Source organism: Pygocentrus nattereri, chromosome 29, assembly GCF_015220715.1.
Source record: "Pygocentrus nattereri isolate fPygNat1 chromosome 29, fPygNat1.pri, whole genome shotgun sequence".
Lineage (NCBI taxonomy): Eukaryota > Metazoa > Chordata > Actinopteri > Characiformes > Serrasalmidae > Pygocentrus > Pygocentrus nattereri.
In genome coordinates, this window is record NC_051239.1 from 4652516 (window position 1) to 4673131 (window position 20616).

At 43.3% G+C, this 20616-nt stretch overlaps 1 protein-coding gene across 1 annotated transcript in view; it reads right to left on the reverse strand.

Moving 5' to 3' along the window:
• Positions 1–1158: 1158 nt before the first annotated feature.
• Positions 1159–20616, reverse strand: part of glt1d1 (glycosyltransferase 1 domain containing 1) — a 90196-nt gene continuing 70738 nt past the window's right edge. The window contains exons 11-12 of the mRNA XM_037535978.1: positions 17881–17979; positions 1159–2447 (exon numbers count right to left, since the gene is read on the reverse strand). Of these exons, the coding sequence (XP_037391875.1) occupies positions 2301–2447; positions 17881–17979 (246 nt within the window). The 3' untranslated portion in view covers positions 1159–2300. The remainder of the gene's footprint in view (positions 2448–17880; positions 17980–20616) is intronic.

The following is a 20616-nucleotide window of genomic DNA, read 5'->3' on the forward strand; positions in this document are numbered from 1 at the left end:
AAAGACTCCATGACGCATTCACAGTTAGCACAGTTGAGCTTAAGCTGCCTTTAGTTTCAGTTTAATTCCATTTTCATATATTTAAAGAACATTCAGATGCATGCATGAAAATGCGTGACGGCAACGTGTCTCTTATAATATTATGTACCATATGTGTCAGATAACTGACAGAATGCCTTTACGTTGAAGAGAATAAAGATTAAAGGATAGAAACCTACAGCACGGTTCTATATGACTGAATTTTATTTTGAAAGCTACTTATTTGGGCAGCTACTCAGAAAAAAACAATTATTAGAACAAATACAATTTTATTAATACATTAATGCGACATTAATGTGTTTATTTCAAGGTTTCCAAATGTCTCCTCGAGGAAGGCCAGCACTGTGTGGAGCGATCATCCAATATCTTTGCTTAATTAATATTTCACGTTAAACCAAGCGTGCTGGTGAAAGAGCCGAGTCCATCCAGCCAGTGGCTGGAGGCATCGAGGAGAAACGTGGAAGCAAATCTTCGTTCTTCAAATTGGCTACTACTTTGTTAAAAATGAGGAAATTGGTGTTGCTTTTAATGCATCTAAAGTGATATGGTATACATACATCTACATATCGATGTTCATAACCCCCTCTTGAACATCAACCCTGAACATAAACACAAATGCATTGTTTAGGAGTAACAAAGTACCCAGAACTACATACAGCAGCACCACCACCACCACACATTGGATTTAAGATTCCTAAAACAGTTTCAAGGTGACATGAGCTGTGCTGCCTTAGTAAACAACGTGAACCGTAATCTCTCTTAAGCAATATGATAAAAAAACATGCATTGATAACTGATCAATGCATTCCCAGAGTAAGACTGGAGAAGTACTGGTCCCACTTTATATCATCTCTAATAACAGTTATACATGAATAACAAATGCAACAACAGTGTAACTACTGCTGATTTAGTCAATTACATGAGAGACAATAGGCTGCTAGAACGATTGAGGTACACTTGTGTGATTACATGAGGTAAAACAAGCTGATACATGTGTAATTACATAAGGTGCACTTCTGTAATCCATCTGTGTGGTTGGTCAGTGTGGTGGGTAACACCTGCCTTCTACACTGTAGACTGGGGTTCAATCCCCCACCAAGGCAGGCGCCCTACACTATACCAATAAGAGTCCTTGGGCAAGACTCCTAACACCGCCTTCGCCTACCTGTGTAAAAAAATGATCACACTGTAAGTCGCTCTGGATAAGAGCGTCAGCCAAATGCCGTAAATGTAAATGTAAACGTAACATTGGTTAAAGCGTTTGTAGTTACATGGTTATTGCACATGTTGTTCACATGTAGCTACACAGTTATTAGAGACACTTGATATAAAGTTGGACCGAAGTTCACCTCCATTTCTGAAAGGATCCTTTTTCCATCAAAAATATCGTTGCAGTCGGAACAAAACCTCGAATCTCCAAAAAGGTACCGGGAACAGGACCAGGAAGAACATTCCTAACCTTTAATGGAAGTGAATATATGTTCCTAAGGAACTCTGGACCATTTCCGTTGGTCCGTTCATTTTTGACACGTCACAAAGAGCAACTGACCTTTTTGAATTCTGTAAAAAAAACGAAACAAAAAAGATACGAGGTTTTGTCCCGACAGCAACTCTATATCAGAAGCCATGTTCACAACTACCTGCCTCAGCTGGTGCCGACTCAATGGACTGTATCTGACTCAGTGAGGTTGTGATGAAATGGACCCTGAACATTTGGTTTAGAAAAGCTCCCAGCCACTCAACCAACACTGACCAAGCTATGGTCAAAGCCATCCCGCCTGAGAAATGAAGAAGCCGTAAAAAATGCTCATTTTTCTTCCAAGTACACATCCATCTCCATCCTTGTGCAACAAAATCAGTCAGAAACTATGTTTGCACAGTCAAACCTTTCCTGACTGTATCGAGTAAGAAGACGGCAGCCTTGGAGAGCCTCTGCTCCTCGAAGCTCATGGAAAGGAAGGCCCACTTGGGCCTCACCTCCTTTGAATTAGAGCACAGACAGTTCACCCTGTGAGCTGAGTGTGAACACAGGTTGTTTGTTGCACTACTGATTCTCACTAGAGCTTGAGAAAGTCGAGGTCAATGTGGCTCTAATTCAATTCTGCATCGCAGACTTAAGTCCACGCAGCTCCACCCACTTCCCTTTTGGCTAAATACATAAAAATAATTTAACAGACACAAAAGACAGCATATAAAAACATCAACAACGATGCCGTAAACCTGGCGAACGCCTGTGAAACCAGCTGAAGTCCATCCGACTATCAATGGAGCATGTCCACCAGCTGCCGGTAGGTCGTCCTTTCTTTGGCAGAGCTGTGGCACTCCGAAACGTAGCGTTTTCCGTTTTTCTTGAGGGTTTCCTGGAGTTCGGCATCACTCAGCAGTCTTTTGGAAAGGCTCACGAACTCCTAGAAAGGAAGACGATAGAGCTCAGATCAATCACTGATGGATAAACATCTCCACATAGGAGTTGTGGGGTCAGTCAGAAGAGAACATTGTTTCTGCTCAGAAAATGCTCCTAATGAAATAAACAAAAACAGAACGCTTCACTAGAAAAGCAAGTGAAAGGGGAGGCAGGTCTCGCTCAGCTCTCCTCTTTTCCTTACGCGTACCAACAGTACCCCACTCAACTAGACCCCCAAGCCTGGCACAGAATGACAAATGAGTGCACGCACTTAAACTAAACAACAACATACAACGTGAAACATCATAAACAGTCTCGTTTTGCTGGGGGGCGCGTGTCCCATGAGCCTCTTCGAATGCATTTTGCACAGCAAAGCTTCTACGCTCATGAGAGGCAGCGTGCCCCATGGCAGCGACACAGTATATTTACCAGAAAAATACGGTTGCAACTAAGCTCTGGATGTACATACGTGTTTATGGTGCACATATACACTCACTGGCCACTTTATTAGGTACAATTGCTTGTTAACACAAATAGCTAATCAGCCAATCACACGGCCGCAACTCATTGCATTTAGGCCTGTAGAGGTGGTCAGGACGACTTGCTGAAGTGCAGACCGAGCATCAGAACGGGGAAGAAAGGGGATTTAAGGGACTTTGAACGTGGCGTGGTTGTTGGTGCCAGACGGGCTGGTCTGGTCTTCAGAAACTGCTGAGAATCGAGTAGCGTGTGAGAGACCTTTGGCCTCCTGATAGCATTTCAGACCAGTCAGAATTCATCAAACATGTGTATTTGTTTGTTTGTTTTGTCACCCCAACTCTGATTGTAATCTAGTGTAAACTGGTCAACAAGTCAGTCTGAACGGATTCCTGCAGCAGCCAATAAAAACAGAGCATGAGCGACGACAATACAGCAAGTAAACAAAGACGAATGGCGAAACGTAACACTCACATGTTAAGCGATGCTTTTTTAATGAGCTTTAGTTTAAGGCAGGACCACAACTGAGTTTATGTACATTTAAAACTCTAAGAAATACCAAACTGATCAGTTTTAAATCCATGGTTCTCACTTACTGTGTCAGCAAAACAGCAGAGAAAACGGCAGCAGCCACTACATGTTTGTTTATTTGCGTCTCCTAGTAAAGGGAGTTTGCCCAGGTTCAGTGAGCTTAGAAGTTGAGCAGTGTGTGATCCCTTACTGTTTACTGTGTGATCCCCAACATGTTTGTCATCCAAAAAAATCTGCAAGAATCAGTCAGATTATAATCTGTTAAGACTTGTGTAGTTATCCCAAGGCTTCACGCTGAAAGTTACTTTCCTGGAGGTTTTGGTTTTACAGTGACAATATACTACTGTGCATATACAGTGTATATGAGAGACAGATGGACCGTACCCCAGGACTACACAGCAGCTTTGGATTTCCTAAAAATGTAAATTTTTTTAAAGTATTGAATTTCCTCAATTCCGCTTTGTTAAAGTCAGTGTAAACACAAAATCAATATGCATTATTTTCCACCCCTAATCACGGTATCCGGAAGTCTCTGAGCTATCTGAGCGTTCTCTCCCTGATAGGAGGAGGTGAAACATAGTATCTTGATTAATACTATTTTCCCCTCCCTGTTGGTGCAAAAGATGTTCTAGAGGCAGGGCATACGCTATTACATGCCGACGGTAGATTATGGGAAAACAGGAATTTGGTCCTTTGATTGATAAGATGAATTAAGCTTCATATGACCAAGTATATGAACTAACAGGATAAAACAAGGCCCATTTGGATCCAGGTTTACTTTAAATCGATAGATGTACATTTTTATTTTATTTATTTATTTTTTGTAAAAGCTCAAATCAACAGAACGTGTGTTTCATGATCACACATATCACTACATGCTCACAATTTACTGCTGAAGGCCAAAAATCTCCGACGCTCTTTGTGTTATTTTCTAAAAGTGATGTTTCCAGAGCAGATCACTGAAGAGACGCCGTCTGTTTATAGTTTAGAGCCCAGATTTGGGGAAAAACGGGTCGACTTTCAGTAGAAAAACAAAGTTCAGCTTCTTTTATTATAAGGGTTTAAAATGACGTCACCGTCTATTAGACTGGAGAGGAGCTACAGCCTCACACGACGCCCAGCTTCTGAATGGAGCTTGTGAAATATGAACATTATGAAGAATAGGACAAAGTGTCTGTGGTCCCAAGGAGGTCCCAAAATTCCTTCGGAGGCTGACCGCGGTGTGACTAGGCCGTCCCATTTCAAAGCCTCCTTCGTATGCGGCAGAGAAATGTGTCCTTCTTCTCTATGGCAACAAAGGATCCAACGGCTGGATCCTTCGCCAGCCAACATACCCAGAAGCTCACCGCATGTCGGCCAGGATTCGAGAACGTGGCAGCATCAGCAGAGGAGCAAACGCTGGCTAATGAGACGGTTTTAAACGCAAGTATCGGGTTTAAACTGAGGCGAATAGCCAACAATACACGAAGCATTCGCAGCGCTGATAAAGGAAAACGAAAGAAAAATAAAATCAAAGTTTCTGGGTCCACCTGTAAGAAACTTTAAAAGAACTTGATAAGAGCGGCGCAACGTGATGCAGCGGTAAGGGCGGTGCCGTGACCTGCCGCATAGCAGACCGACTCACTTTGGGCCTACAGAGCAGACCGACTCACTTCGGGCCTACAGAGCAGACCGACTCACTTTGGGCCTACAGAGCAGACCGACTCACTTCGGGCCTACAGAGCAGACCGACTCACTTTGGGCCTACAGAGCAGACCGACTCACTTCGGGCCTACAGAGCAGACCGACTCACTTCGGGCCTACAGAGCAGACCGACTCACTTTGGGCCTACAGAGCAGACCGACTCACTTCGGGCCTACAGAGCAGACCGACTCACTTTGGGCCTACAGAGCAGACCGACTCACTTCGGGCCTACAGAGCAGACCGACTCACTTTGGGCCTACAGAGCAGACCGACTCACTTCGGGCCTACAGAGCAGACCGACTCACTTCGGGGCTACAGAGCAGACCGACTCACTTCGGGGCTACAGAGCAGACCGACTCACTTCGGGCCTACAGAGCAGACCGACTCACTTCGGGCCTACAGAGCAGACTGACTCACTTCGGGTCTACAGAGCAGACCGACTCACTTCGGGCCTACAGAGCAGACCGACTCACTTCGGGGCCTACACAGCCAGCTGTCCCCGGCTTGTCCTGTCTGGTAATACCACTTTATACGTTAATAAGCGATAGTTAATCAGTATAGCGTCTATTATCAGTTCAAGATACCAGGACAAATAAAGAGCATGTCCACTCCACGTCCAGCAGCAAAGAAAAAAAAATAAGAAACAGAAGCTGAACAAGTCAACCCCAGGGTCGCTTTTAGGCCATGGGAGACAGCTCTTGGCAAGAAAAGGGATGAAGTTTGACGCTTAACGTTTCCTGTAGACTGTTGAGTAAACAGGAGGAGGAGGGACTGTGTGGCGTATGAACTCCACAGGTTGGGTCATCTTACATATTGCTCCTTTAAACCACATGAGTCGGTTTACGCTACATATAATCCTTACAACACTGTCGAGCTGCCAAATTAGCATAATTAAGGTAATTGTCCAATCTGGGCCTCCGTGCATCACTGCACTCGACAGATAATGAAAAGTGTTCCGACTAAGTTTAGTTACCTTGACGAGACCTAGACACTTCATTCAATTCACACACTTTAGCAGTCGATCAGGGTGAAGTATCCATGGCAACACCTCCGCAGGGACCCACGTCAGGCATTGTGGGTAATGCCTGTTTATTCGTACCTCATCGTCACTAATTGAATTGTGGCATCTGTATCAGGCCCTTCATCGACACAGCCTTCTCTGCCTTTTCTAATAATCATCGCCTCGCTGTCCAAAGCCAGACTTTATGAGAGCTGCCAGGAAAACAAATAAACAATGACAATTACAAAATACCAGCTGTCTTCTGGAGAGCCGTTGGGGGCCAACAGGAAAATATCACCAGATTAAACCCAATAACGGCACCTTCGCCACATGGCAGAAGCACCACGGATGTCCTGCTTTGGCACCTTCAGAGGAGTAAAGTGGAGTGGCATCTGCTGGAGCGGGAGCTATAGGAGCACCGGGGCTGTAAACAATCAGGCCTTTTTACCGGCCTTTAGCAGACCAGACACGGCAGCCAAATGAGGCTGGACAAGCTGCAGTTTTCAAACCAGAGCCAGCATTACAGATGCTTCTCTCACAGACCTCTAAGATCTACTGGAAAACTCGGAACTCAGAAAGGACGCAGAGTCAGGGAACTGCTAGAGAGTAGAATTACCACTCTTTAAAGTCCTCCGGGTTTCTCAACCACTAGAGGGCGCTCCTGAGTCCAAAATAAATGGGTTAAGATGGAGCACTTGAGCAAAACCATCGTTTATAAATGCTTAAACATTTGTAAGATAAAAGAATACAATCATTTCCTGAACACAGAACAGCATAAAACATCATAACACTAACGTTATATTTTTAAGAGCTTTTAAACTCGAGATATAGGAGTTTAAAACGGCGCCTCATGTGCATTCATGACGTCAGTGAGCGCCAACAGCCAATGAGCTGCTCCCGCCGCCAACCAATCAGCACTCAGTACCTGTAATGTTAGCGTCCTGCTGCCCAAAACCTGTTTGCTGTAGAAAACGGAAATATATCGGTGAGTTTTCTTTCCTTTTTAGAATAGAATAGAATAGAATTCAACTTTATTGTCATTGCGTATGTCACAGGTACAAAGCAACGAAATGCAGTTTGCATCCATCCAGAAGTGCTTAGCAGCAATATAAATATATATCTTACAATGTACAGTAATTATAGTATATACAGGTTAAAAAAAAAATATATATATGAGGGGTTATGAACATGAAGGAGGTTATACAGGTTATAAACAAGAATGTACAGGTTATAAATATGAGGGGTATAAGTACTATGAACAGGTTATAAATATGAGGGGGTATAAAGTACTATGAACAGGTTATAAATATGAAGGGGGATAAGTATGTACTTATGAACAGGTAGAGTATTTACACAGTATATACAATAATGGGCAGTATATACAGCAGATGTAAGTGCCGGTAAGTGGTGTTGAGTGGTGTGTAAGTCTGTGTGTACAGTCCATTGTTATTTAGATGTCAGGAGGCAGAGTTCAGGAGTGTGACAGCTGTTGGGAAGAAGCTATTCCGGTACCTGGTGGTCTTAGTCCGGAGGCTCCTGTAGCGCCTCCCAGAGGACAGGGGGGTGAAGAGTCTGTGTGCTGGGTGACTGGGATCTTTGATGATTTTCCCAGCCCTCTTCAGACACCGCTTCCTGTAGATGTCCTCTATGGCAGGAAGTGGTGCACCGATGATGCGCTGGGCAGTTTTCACCACTCTTTGCAGCGCCTTCCGGTCTGAGGCAGAGCAGCACCCGTACCATACTGTGATGCAGTTGGTCAGGATGCTCTCAATGGTGCAGCGATAGAAGTTCACCAGGATGTCTGAGGACAGGTGATTCAGAAATCACAGCCTCCTCAGAAAGAAGAGGCGCTGGTGAGCCTTCTTTACCAGCTTAGAGCAGCTGGTCGTCCAGGTGAGATCCTTGGAGATGTGGACACCAAGGAACTTGAAGATGTTCACACGCTCCACTGCCGTCCCCTTGATGTGGATGGGTGGATGTGGGTCAGCATTCCTTCTGAAGTTTTTAGTGAAAAACATCCTTCTACTTTCTAAAATTGAAGGAAAGTTCGGGGTAAGTGACTAGAAACTACTTTAACAATTCATTTATAGCCATTTCGGCTCCATTCATTCATTGAGGACCCACTCGTGGGCGCCCTCTGCTGTTCAGCAGTCCTGTTTTTGATATAATGGGGGAAATAGGAAGCGGCCAGGCTCCTCATATTCCAGCTCAAGCAGTCTCTTTTTTTTTTGCTCTAGAACTGATATGTCCTCCAGAGCAGTCAGCCTCACATCAGTGTGCGCAATCATGAACAGAAGACTTTGAAGGTATTACACGCATTCAAGTAGCTGTTATTCATCGGAGTGGGCTTCTCGTAGGCCGATCAATGACAGGTTGACCCCAGATGATAACAGCATTAGCATAAAGGTTGCCTTCTCAAGAGCACTTACAAGCAGCAGGTCCTCCCTCGTCATTACTACAGCATTAGCAGGCACCTTCTGTCGTGTCTGTTGACGATCCTTTCATTTTCTCTCCCTCCTTCACGTCTTCGGTGTAGAAATTTCTCACATTTAAACAACAGGCAGGTTTCCAGAGCAGCCTCAGCTTCTTCATGTGTGAAAGTCTCATATGCGTTTGTGTTTCCTTTCAACATGGCTTATCATCCAAAGCCCTCCCTGACCCCCAGCTTATCCGAGGATACAGAAGCAGATAACTATCTACTGGCGTGCATGAGACTGTTCAATAAAACATAGCGAGATTCAGCTATAGAGCTAATTTTCTTCTGGTGTCCCCGGGCATCACGAGAGAATCGTAGAAAGTCCAGCTTCCCAGCATGCTGCAGCGCAAGACTAATGATGGTGCTTTCAACTCAGCAGGGTGATCAATCTGAAGAACATCAGAGGCCGAGTCACAGCAAGACGACTCTCGTATTGCGCAAAACGACTCCCGTACTGCGCTACAGGCTCCGGGATCTCCTGACACTCCTGACACGACGGAGCGATCAGGATTTGTTGAGGAGTCTGGATGATTGGCGTGTGCCTGACTCTGAAGTCAAAAAAAGTTTTGTTGAACGTCTATAAATTAGCAACTTTATAGGAGAAGGAAATCAACAAACAAACTCAGTTTACCATCTGTTCACACAACTCTGAAAGAACTTGAACTTTTCAAAATTTCTCTTGGCTCGCTAATCATGACGTTCACATATTTTAAAGGACAGCTGGTGTTTTCAAATAGTGCAGAAATTAAAAATTGAAAAATATAAATATTTATGAACTGCACTGATGGGCCCGTGCTGACTAAAACATCAAACAGGGCAGGAAACTCAAGGGCACTTAGGACGGCAAACTTTATCACAGTGATGTGGACGAGGGCCGCTCCAAGGCTGGCTTTGCTCCGTGAAGGCTTCATGCAACTTCTGAATAATGTAAAGTGTCTCGCAACTCATGTGCAACTTGCTTGAAACTTCGTTGCAACCGTTTCAAGTTCACAAAAGTTTCGTGTTAATGTCAAACTAATCAAAACCAAAAAAACACATCACAGGATTGTGCTCAGTGGTTATTTCAAATTGCAATGAAAATACAGGGAGATTCACTCGAAAGAGGCCCCGAATATTCTGTAATATCTCTTGCTGGGATGAATCAATCTCAACAAAACAACGTGCAATGAGCATCTCAGTATATGGAGCTTGGAACAACCTGGGATGCCCCTGCATCGGAGTGATGAGGTAGGTGCCGGACAGCCGTCGTCACATTTAACCATTCTAATGCTTGCCGATACATGCAGGAACATTCAGGAGCGCCGTGTCGAAATGCGTCTGGCAGAAAACGGAGATCACTTCCAGCATCGCATATAATAAAATCAATTACACACCCGCCAAGGTATGTAGCAGATTTCTGTGGTTCAGATCGTTTCGTCCTAACGAGACTTACACCAGAATATCTGGGGACTCTCTCAAGCGAATCTCCCTATAAAACAGAAGACGGTTTATTGGACAAGTTGCCTTACTTTCACTTCTCTTGAAACTTTGTTCTTTTTACACAGAAAAACAAGATTCCTTAAACATCTATGTTCAAAGGCTTAGAAAGAAGTTCAAAAATTGCTAAAAATGTGCAAATATAGTCACGGATTTGCCATTAGTAGAGTAACCGCATGCCAAGTTGGACCGAATTGCTTCCTGTGAAGTTGCACGAAACTTATGCTGCATGCAGCTCACATGCTGGACCCAGCAGCATGACAGTTTAAGTAAAGCCAGCCTAAATCTTTGTTAGCTCCTTAACAATCGACCAGATCAAGGCTTAGCAAGTCACACTGATTTACCATCCACCAGAGGAGCCAACTCGAAAGCTCCTCAAAGAAACAGTAGATGCGACGTCTGTCAGATTAATCTGGAAACCTTCTAGCTCTGGTCGGCGTTCGGTGGTAAGGCAGGACGTCTCAACAGACAAGCCAAAAGTGAGATCTGTTCAATAGGAATGAGTCGTCCAGCTACTGGACACGTTCAGCTTCAGGCTTAAGTTATCTAGCTAACTGAGTAATCCTGCTGGGCAGGCTGTGTCCTCTGATTTCTCCTTCTTTATGATTCTAGTGTTTGCTCGTTCCTTTTAAATCTGTTAAATCTGGCCTACGCTGTGGTAGGGGACACACTTTATGGGTAGCGTTGGGCAAATGGTCCAAGCAACCGGAATGAGCACAGCTGGTACAAGAGGTTCGTCTTCCCGCCACCTTTATTTACACTCCGACACTCAGAGGAACGGAAATAGTCTGTAACTATGAAATAGACCAATGACTGCAAAGTCATATAGGTCTGCTCACTCATAACCTCCAGTTATCCAGTCAACTCGAAGAAGGGCTCTCCCTCTTACCCCAGTAATGCTGCTTATATGTGGGGTGCCCCCCACCCTGGATAAGCCATTACTGGCCTGGGTTAAAACAAGTGCTTCAGGTAATTAAACATAATTACAGACAACCTGTTCAGTTGCTTGTTATCACAAATAGCTAATCAGCCAATCACATGCACAACTCAGTGCATTCAGGCATGTAGAGGTGGTCAAGACGACTTGCTGAAGTGCAGACCGAGCATCAGAACGGGGAAGAAAGGGGATTTAAGGGGCTTTGAACGTGGCGTGGTTGTTGGTGCCAGACGGGCTGGTCTGAGTATTTCAGAAACTGCTGATCTACTGGGATTTTCACGCTCAACCATCTCTAGAGTTTACAGAGAACGGTCTGAAAAAGAGGAAATATCCAGTGAGCGGTCAGTTGTGTGGACCAAAATGCCTTGTTGATGTAAGAGGTCAGAGGAGAATGGGCAGACTGGTTCCAGATGATAGAAAGGCAACAGGAACTCAAATAACCAACCAACATCTCTGAGGAACGTTTCCAACACCTTGTTGAAAGTCTGCCATGAAGAATTAAGGCAGTTCTGAAGGCAAAAGGGGGTCCAACCTTTTACCAGCAAGGTGTACCTAGTAAAGTGGCCGGTGAGTGCATTTGCTGTTCTTCATTTATCGTCATGTACATGGACTCCATTTAACCAGGCCAGGTAGATGAAGCTCAGGTGAACCCATTCAGTTCTCTTTTGCACCACAAAAGGACAATCAGTCCTCAGGTAAGTACAGGTAGGTATATATGACCAGTCTTTATGTTGTGATGTGTAAAAGGGTACCATTACATCACCACAGTTTTGTAGCTGTTTCAAGTCCCCAACTTAGTCTACCTGTTTCTATGACTGTAGATGTGCCTGCAATGATGCAGACTTCCACTGCGCTGATCCCTGCTGTTGGTTATGGCTACCAGCTCAGGAAAGGCCCCGAAATACATGCAACGTGTGCACATCCAACCACATCAGGCCTCCAAATGCTAATGTTATTGGTTGTCTATGTTGTGAAGTAAACGGCAGCAAAACAAAGAAGGATACCTATTTTAATGCAGTGCAATAAAAACTGCTAAATTAAGTAGGACAGCAATTTCCTGACACTGCATTTTTCAGCCAAAATGGCAAATGGAGCAGACAAGCCAGAAAAGACTAAATGGACAAAATCAAAAGCCTCTATACTGCATGAGGAGGAAACAAGTGGCCTTATGGTTGCACGGCCTCTTAAATGGAAACTCCACATTGCTGCATAATTCAGTGCTTGAGACATAAATAGAGTCATTCAGAGTGATCTGATGTGAAATGGTTCATTTACAGATAAGCTTACCAATGGAGATGTCTTCACAGTGGTGGTGATAGGAACCAGGAGTCCTGATGTCTACACTGCAAATACAGCCATTTGCAATTATTTACCATCCAAAACCACCACTCTGAACAGCTCTGACTCTCTAAAGCAAAGCATTTCACACCAAATCGACTTCACTGACATGCTAATCGTTTAAGAAACCGTGGGACGGTGGTCTATTACTACAGGCAGTGTTGAGACTTGGCTTATGTATGACAAACATTCAATGTACAGTGAGCCCTGTTCTTCAGGGACCACAGCTCATCTGCTGCTGCACAGTTTGTGTTGATCATCTACTCCTTCAGTGGTCACAGGACACTGTCGGCTGGATATTTTTGGTTGGTGGACTGTTCTCAGTCAGTGAGATGTTTAAAAGCTCCAGCAGCACTGCTGAGTCTGATCCACTCAGACCAGCACCACACACTAACACACCACCACCACGTCAGTGTTACTGCAGTGCTGAGAATGACCCACCTCCCAAATAGTACCTGCTCTGTGAGGGTCCATGGGGGTCCTGACCACTGAAGAACAGGGTAACAACAGCTCATCTGCTGCTGCACAGTTTGTGTTGGTCATCCTCTAGTCATTCATCAGTGGTCACAGGACGCTGCCCACAGGACGCTGCTGGCTGGATATTTTTGATTGGTGGACTGTTCTCAGGTGTGACTGAGGTGTTTAAAAATTCTAGCAGCACTGCTGTGTCTGATCCACTCAGACCAGCGCAACACACATTTGTGTTACTGCAGTGCTGAGAATGATCCGCCACCCAAACAGTACCTGCTCTGTGAGGGTCCATGGGGGTCCTGACCACTGAAGAACAGGGTAACAGAGTATCAGAGAAACAGATGGACTACAGTCTGTAACTGTAGAACTACAAAGTGCAGCTATACAGTAAGTGGAGCTGATAAAGTGGACAGTGAGTGTAGAAACGAGGAGGTGGTCATGATGTCAGGCCTGATTGGTGTAGTTTATACTGTGCCAACAACTGAATGAACTGAAAATTGTTGTGACATTTACATTCGGTCAACTTTTAAAGTCGGACATAAAAGGCCAAACACGCCAACCAAGACGGCTGCCGTATCAGGCCCGGCTCGGTCTCGGCGGCCAGAGCGGTGCAGAACGGTGAGCGATAATTCTCGTAGTGTGTGACCTCTTAAGCAGCTCTGGGCATCACTCAGCTGCTTACTGCCCTTGTACAGCAGACGCTAAGTCTCTCTGCTAGCTTTCATTTCAACAAATAAGTTGAGGCTTAGCCTGGCTAACAGACAGGATAGTCACAGCGAATCCAGAGATTTCGCTTCTGCGGCTTTCACTTCTCCGCACCATCCAGCACTCCCTGCTCCCCTGCTTGCTCTCTTTGTGCAGGACTAAGCTGGTGTAATTATAGCAGTTGTCGAGGGACAGCACGAGCAAATTTGAGACATCTAAGATTGTGATTTACATTTACAGCGCTTTCAAAATTTGTACACACCGTTAAATAAATGCTTTTCTGATCTAAATCTCAGTCTAGGTGCTGTAAACTTAGTGGTTGTACGGTTTTAAAGGCTAAGATGGAGCGTGGGGGAATTAAAAGTGGTTCTTCCAGAGAATTTTAATTATACATCCTTCTCGTTTTCTACCGGGATTCGTTCAAAACTATTCACTGCAGCTTCAACGTGCCAGTTATCACAGTCATCAGCTGCCACAGCCACAGTAGCACTGTCTACTCATAAAGACAATGTAACCAAGTCACAGTTAGTGCTGTACGCTTTTATCTCGGGAAATATTGAAACCAAGTCGCAATGATTTTTATATATGAAATATATGTATAAGACAAGCAGAGAAACTGTGTACAAGTGCAGAGTTTTAATCTGGAACGCAACAGTGTTTGTAAACAGTCATTTAATTATAATTTGAATTTGAAGAAAAGTTGTATTTTGTTTTGGGGAAAGAATAAACACATCTTAACCCCTTTTGCCATGTTAAGTGATACTTTTGTTTTTTGATCCCACAACCGGGGAAATTCCACCTCCGCATTTAACCCATCCGTGAAGTGAAACACCACATACACACTAGTGAATACACACACACTAGGGGGCAGTGAGCACACTTGCCCGGAGCGGTGGGCAGCACTATCCACGGCACCCGGGGAGCAGTTGGGGGTTAGGTGTCTTGCTCAAGGACACATCAGTCATGGACTGTCGGCCCTGGGGATCGAACGGGCGACCTTCCGGTCACAGGGCCAGTTCCCTAACCTCCAGCCCACAACTGCCCCCAACTTTGTCACATTTTGGACATGAAAACTCTTACACTGTGGCACACTTCATGCACACTTACTGTTTATTTGCTGATTTTAACACACTGAAATAAATAATACACAATAAAACGTGGCCTTTTTATATTTTATGTTGTTTGGCCCAGTATGTGAAACTCAGCAAATAAATAGAAAACAGAAAATAAAATTTACTGAAAATTGCCATATTTATGTTTGTTCGCTGTAGAGAATGTGTAACAAAATGTAATTTGACTGGGGTGTTTAAACATTTGCACATAACTGTAGATGTGACATGATTATGAAAAAGCTCAGGATGTGTCATTATTTATTGCAGGTATCAGTAGTATGTGTCCAAAACATAGTTTGTTTGTTTTTTTTAAAGAAATAAACATTGTGAAACTGTAAAAAAAAAAAAAAAAACTTACATTGTAATTCATCGTGTAACTTTCCTTTGAAAAGTTAGTTTGTTTCTAAAGAAAAACTATTTCCATTTCATAATCTGCATGTCTAACTTTTTATTTTCATTTTTTTTAACTGTCCTAATTTAATTTCTAATTTTATTTTTAATTTAGTGATTGCTAATTGTGTCTCATATTTTTAAATTCTCTTCTCACTTTGAATGACAGCAGTGTATGAAAGGTGCTATATAAACTTGCCTTTTCTTGTATTATAGCTACATGAGTCGACAAAACAGGAATAAGAATGGAATAAGGAATAAATCCTATGCTTATATGTCAACAATCCAATGGCGTTATTTGCACCGAGTGAACACAGAACCTGAACATCAACCTGAACACTTTTTTTCCATCACAGCAACACTGGCTGTTCCAACTAATGAGCTTTCAACACTGCTGTCGCTTTTGTTAGTCTGCTGCTCATTGATTTATCCAATTACTTATAGAGCCTATCCTCTGTTGAATCCCTCACCAAAGAGCTCTAAATTGCCTCTGGAAGCAACATCAGCAAAAGAACTGCATGTTAGGAGGTTCATGAAATGAGTTTCCATGGCCGAGCAGCCACTGGACTCTGGAGCAGTGGAAATGCATTCTGTGGAGTGATGAATCACGGTTCCCTATCTGTCAGTCTGATGGACGAGTCTGGTTCTGGCGAATGCCAGGAGAACGTTACCTGCCTGACTGCACTGTGCCAGCTGTAAAGTTTGGTGGAGGAGGGATAATGATATAAAGCTACGGGGCTGTTTTTCAGGGGTTGGCCTAGATCCCTTAGTTCTAATGAAGGGAAATCTTAATGCCTCAGCACCAAGACAATCTGGACAATTTTATGCTTCCAACTTTGTGTGAACAGTTTGGGAAAGACCTTTTTCTGTTCCAGCATGCCTGAGCCCCAGTGCACCTAGCAGCTCTATAAAGTCAGTGAGTTTGGTGTGGAAGAACTTGACTGACCCTCCCAGAGCCCTGACCTCAACACCCTCGAACACCTTTGGGATGAACTAGAACGGAGATCGTGAGCCAGAACCTCTCATCCAACATCAGTGTCTGACCTCACAAATGCTCTTCTGGATGAATGAGCAAAAATTCCCCACAGACTCTTGTAGGAAGCTTCCCAGAAGAGCGGAAGCTATTATAGCTGCAAAGAGGGACCAGCTCCACATTAACGCCCACGGATTTAAATGCCTATGGAAAAGCTCCTGTCGGTGCGACGTGTGGGTGTCCCTATACTTTTGTCCATAAAGTGTACATCATCGGTACTTAGTATTCTTTGAAGTCCTACTCTGTGCTGGGACAGAAGACCCTTCATTAAACTAAACCTGAAGTTTGTCACCCTGATGGGTCCACTATGACCAGTCACCTGGTCACTAGTGGATTAAAAGCACCCCACTGTGCTATAAAACACTGAAGGCTTTTATCATTAATAATTGTGGTGTCCTGGCCAAATTTCTCACAATGTCACCCTCATAATCCACTAATTATCTCCCATCTACAGATTGGCGAATGGCTGGAGGGAGTCTGGCTGATTGCTTCATCTGAGTGGTGATTGAGCAGAGCTGTTAAAGCGTGGTGTTTTGAGTGTGTAGGAAAGCACTGTACATGCGTGGGTATTCATTTATTTTTTCCAGCTCCCTCCATTATATACCACTTTAGGCAAATTGCTCATTTTCCAGCGAGTACTCATGCAGAAACACAATCTCAAACAGCGGCAGGAGCCTAGGGTGCAATCTGAAAAACACTTAGCGAGCTAATAAGTTGAAACGTTCCTACTGGCTTTTGGAACCTATGAAACCATAAGCTTGTCCGCGCTCACAGCCTTTCACCTTGTCGCTGATGAACATCTCTAGCATGACAGTATTATGTTCTGTTGTCCAAGCACAGGTCAGCATTCGAGACAGGGCAAATAAAAAGGGTGTAAAAACTGTCTGAATTATATTATTATGGTTTGTTATATTCTGGAATGTTATAAACGCTTATAGCACTATTTATAACAAAACTTGTTTTGTGGCTTTAATTGCATTGGAGTGCTATAACTGACTGCTATGCTATAAACATGCATTTGTTTCTTGTTGAATTAAATTGGGTCATGCTATAATTATATAATACCAATTAATCATTCAGCCTTTATCTACTCATTTACCATCCAGCTGAGCCAATGCAGAGACCAGGGACTGAAGTTAAAACAGTAAAAACATCAAGGCTTAAAAGTAATAATCATAGTTGTAAATAAAAAATAAATAAAATGACATCAATATAGTAACTTAACACATAAGGCAAATTAAGGATGCATTAAAAAATACATCATTAATGAAATAAAAAGAAATAAAAGATGAAAAACAGCAGCTTGGCAATGTTAAAATAAATAAGAACAGACGAATAAACAAACAATAACTAAAAAGATAGCAAACATCACTTTAAAGGTGAAGTAAAATCAAGTAAAACAGTCGCAGGTTGACTGGAGGTGGTTAGAGACTAAACGTTTCATATGTAAATGTAAAATAAATGATCAAATGTGTGCTTATTTTTTTTTTATTTACAATTCAATTTCACTGACATTGCTGAAATGTTATTACTGAATCAATCTAAGACTAATCAAATATACACTTTTTAAAATCAATTTTAATGAAATGCTGTCATTGAATATAACGGCACATTATAATACTAATCAAATATGCACATATTCAAATGAAAAACCTAAAAAAGCTTTGCGCTTCATCATCTTTTCAACGTCATTCTTCGGAATCGTACACTAATCCGAACTGTGGTGAAATGTGAGATTTCAGGATGAACCGGATGGTTTCCTAATGAATTTACACCCCTAATAACCACCAAACCTCTCCCAGTCTTACCTCCGGCGAGGAGTACAGCAGCCCGCTCATCTCATGTTTCACTATCGCAGCATTCCCGGGAATATCCCTGGCCAAAACCGGCACACCCAAATCCATGGCCTGAAGAGCAGAATGGGTGTAAATGCCCACATAAAGTCGTGCAATCAAATCATTTCAATTCAAAGTGCTAACTGCATAGATGGGTTAATGAAAAGGCCCAGGTTTAACGACAAAGACAGCAGGCATGGATTTAATTAGCGCTTAATCCCTCTGTGGATTATGCTAATCTGAAGTTTGATACAGATCAATTAGATTACTGCTCCAAACAACGGTTCACAATAATATCAGCTCTGATCATGCAGACGTTCTAAACCAGCTGAAAAATGTAGATTTAATGCTGTTTATCAGGGCGGTTAGTGTCTGTGTGCGTGGAACAATGACACAATGCACATAAACATGAATGCACCGATTCTGTGTTGGTTCACTAGCGTAATGCATTTATAAACTTCTGATGGAAGCAGTTCAGTGTTTGTAGTTACCGCCCAATACATAATGAAGCTTATCAAGCCTTTATTAAATTACTCTTCAGCAAATTAAATCAGGTGGGCTGCAGGGGGAGCTGAGAAAAATCCATGTAATAGCTGAAGCTGCTTTGAGAACAACAGGAAACCTGTATTTTACACCAATGTTATATTACATCATATTATATTTACATTATATTACATCATACGCTGTTGCTGGAAGAAAACCTGGTATCTTCAAAACGGTAACTTTACAGGAGAAGGAAAAAACCTACTTTATTTTTAATGTAAGTCAATGGAACCAGACGTCTTTCCAAGTCATTTTGGGACATTTCTTTAGGTCCGTTCTACGTGAAGTTTACACACAATGTAAGGAGTGACAGGTATTTTCAAATTATGCCAAAAACTGAAAAATGAAAAAAAAAATGGAGATGCAAGGTTTTCTCCCGACAACAGCGATATGTACACATACACGCCTGACAGACGCTCTTATCCAGAGCAACTCACGATCTGATCATGTAGACATGCCTAATGTCTTGCCTAATGACTTACTAGAGTAGAGCGCTTTCCCAAATGCTCCTAACTGGCTCACACTATAGAAGTGACACTGTATTTACTATTGTTACGGTATTTACATTAATTCCAATTTAAAGCTGCACTATGTAAGAATGGGGGATTTGGAGACCCCTCCTGACGGAAATGTGTAATTGTACACAACATTGTGTAACATGGGTTGGGATTCGGATCCCTTCCCCATGCAGATGAATCTGATGATAGCGAGATTATTCAAACAGAACTTAGTTAAAACTCGGTGAAGGGCGTGTCTTCTGGGGATTTGAATGAATTATCTAATACTGTCATCATATCTTCAACAGTATAATATGATTTTGAGATCATTTGAGACCTAAACATTAAGCTGGATCTTCCTTTTGAGGATAAGCTTGTGACGTTAACACGTAAAGCCGTATGACGTGGTGTGAAAAAGTCCCAACGCGAGGCCGACTGGACGACTCGCAGCTCACGCTCAACATATTTTAGCCTGTTTTCATTCTCCGGGCTCAGTAATGCTACTTCTTCAGTCTTAATTTAAAAAAATCATACGTAGTGCAGCTTTAAAAATAATGAACACGTTCCAGAGAAGTTGGGACAGGGGTGTGTTTCCCACTGTGTTACATCACCTTTCCTTTTATCAACACTCAGTAAGCGTTTGGGAACTGAGGACACTAATTGTTGAAGCTTTGTAGGTGGAATTCTTTCCCATTCCTGCTTGATGTACAACTTCAGCTGCTCAGCAGTCCGGGGTCTCCGTTGTCGTATTTTGAGCTTCATAATGTGCCACACATTTTCAATGGGAGACGGTCTGGACTGCAGGCAGGTCAGTCTAGTACCTGCACTCTTTTACTATGAAGCCACACTGTTGTAACACGTGCAGAATGTGGCTTGGCATCGTCTTGCTGGAATAAGCAGGACGTCCCTGAAAAAGACGCTGCTTGGATGGCAGCAGATGTTGCTCCAAAACCTGTATGTACCTTTCAGCATTAATGGTGTCTTCACAGATGTGCCAGTTACCCCTGCCATGGGCACTAACACCCCCCCACAACATCAGAGATCCTGGTTTTTGAACTTTGCACTGATCAATCCGGACAGTCCTTTTCCTCTTTGGCCTGGAGGACACGACGTCCATGATTTCCAAAAACAGTGTGAAGTGTGGACGCGTCAGACCACAGGACACTTTTCCACTCTGCGTCAGTCCATCTCAGATGAGCTCGGCCCAGAGAAGTCGGCGGCGTTTCTGGGTGTTGTTGATATGTGGCTTCGCTTTGCATGGCAGAGTTTTAACTTGCACTTGTAGATGGAGCAACGAACTGTGTTCACTGACAGTGGTTTTCTGAAGTGTTCCTGAGCCCATGTGGGAATATCCGTTACAGAATGATGTGGGTTTTTAATGCAGTGCCGCCTGAGGGGTCAAAGGTCACGGGCAGTCCATGTTGGTTTTCTGCCTCACCGCTTACCTGCAGAGATTTTTCCAGATTCTCTGAATCTTTTGATGATATTATGGACTGTAGATGATGAAATCCCTAAATTCCTGCAGTTGCACGTTGAGAAACGTTGTTCTTAAACTGTTGGACTATTTGCTCACGCAGTTGTTCACAAAGTGGTGAACCTCGCCCGTCCTTGCTTGTGAATGACCCAGCCTTTCAGGGAGGCTCCCTTTATACCCAATCATGACACTCAC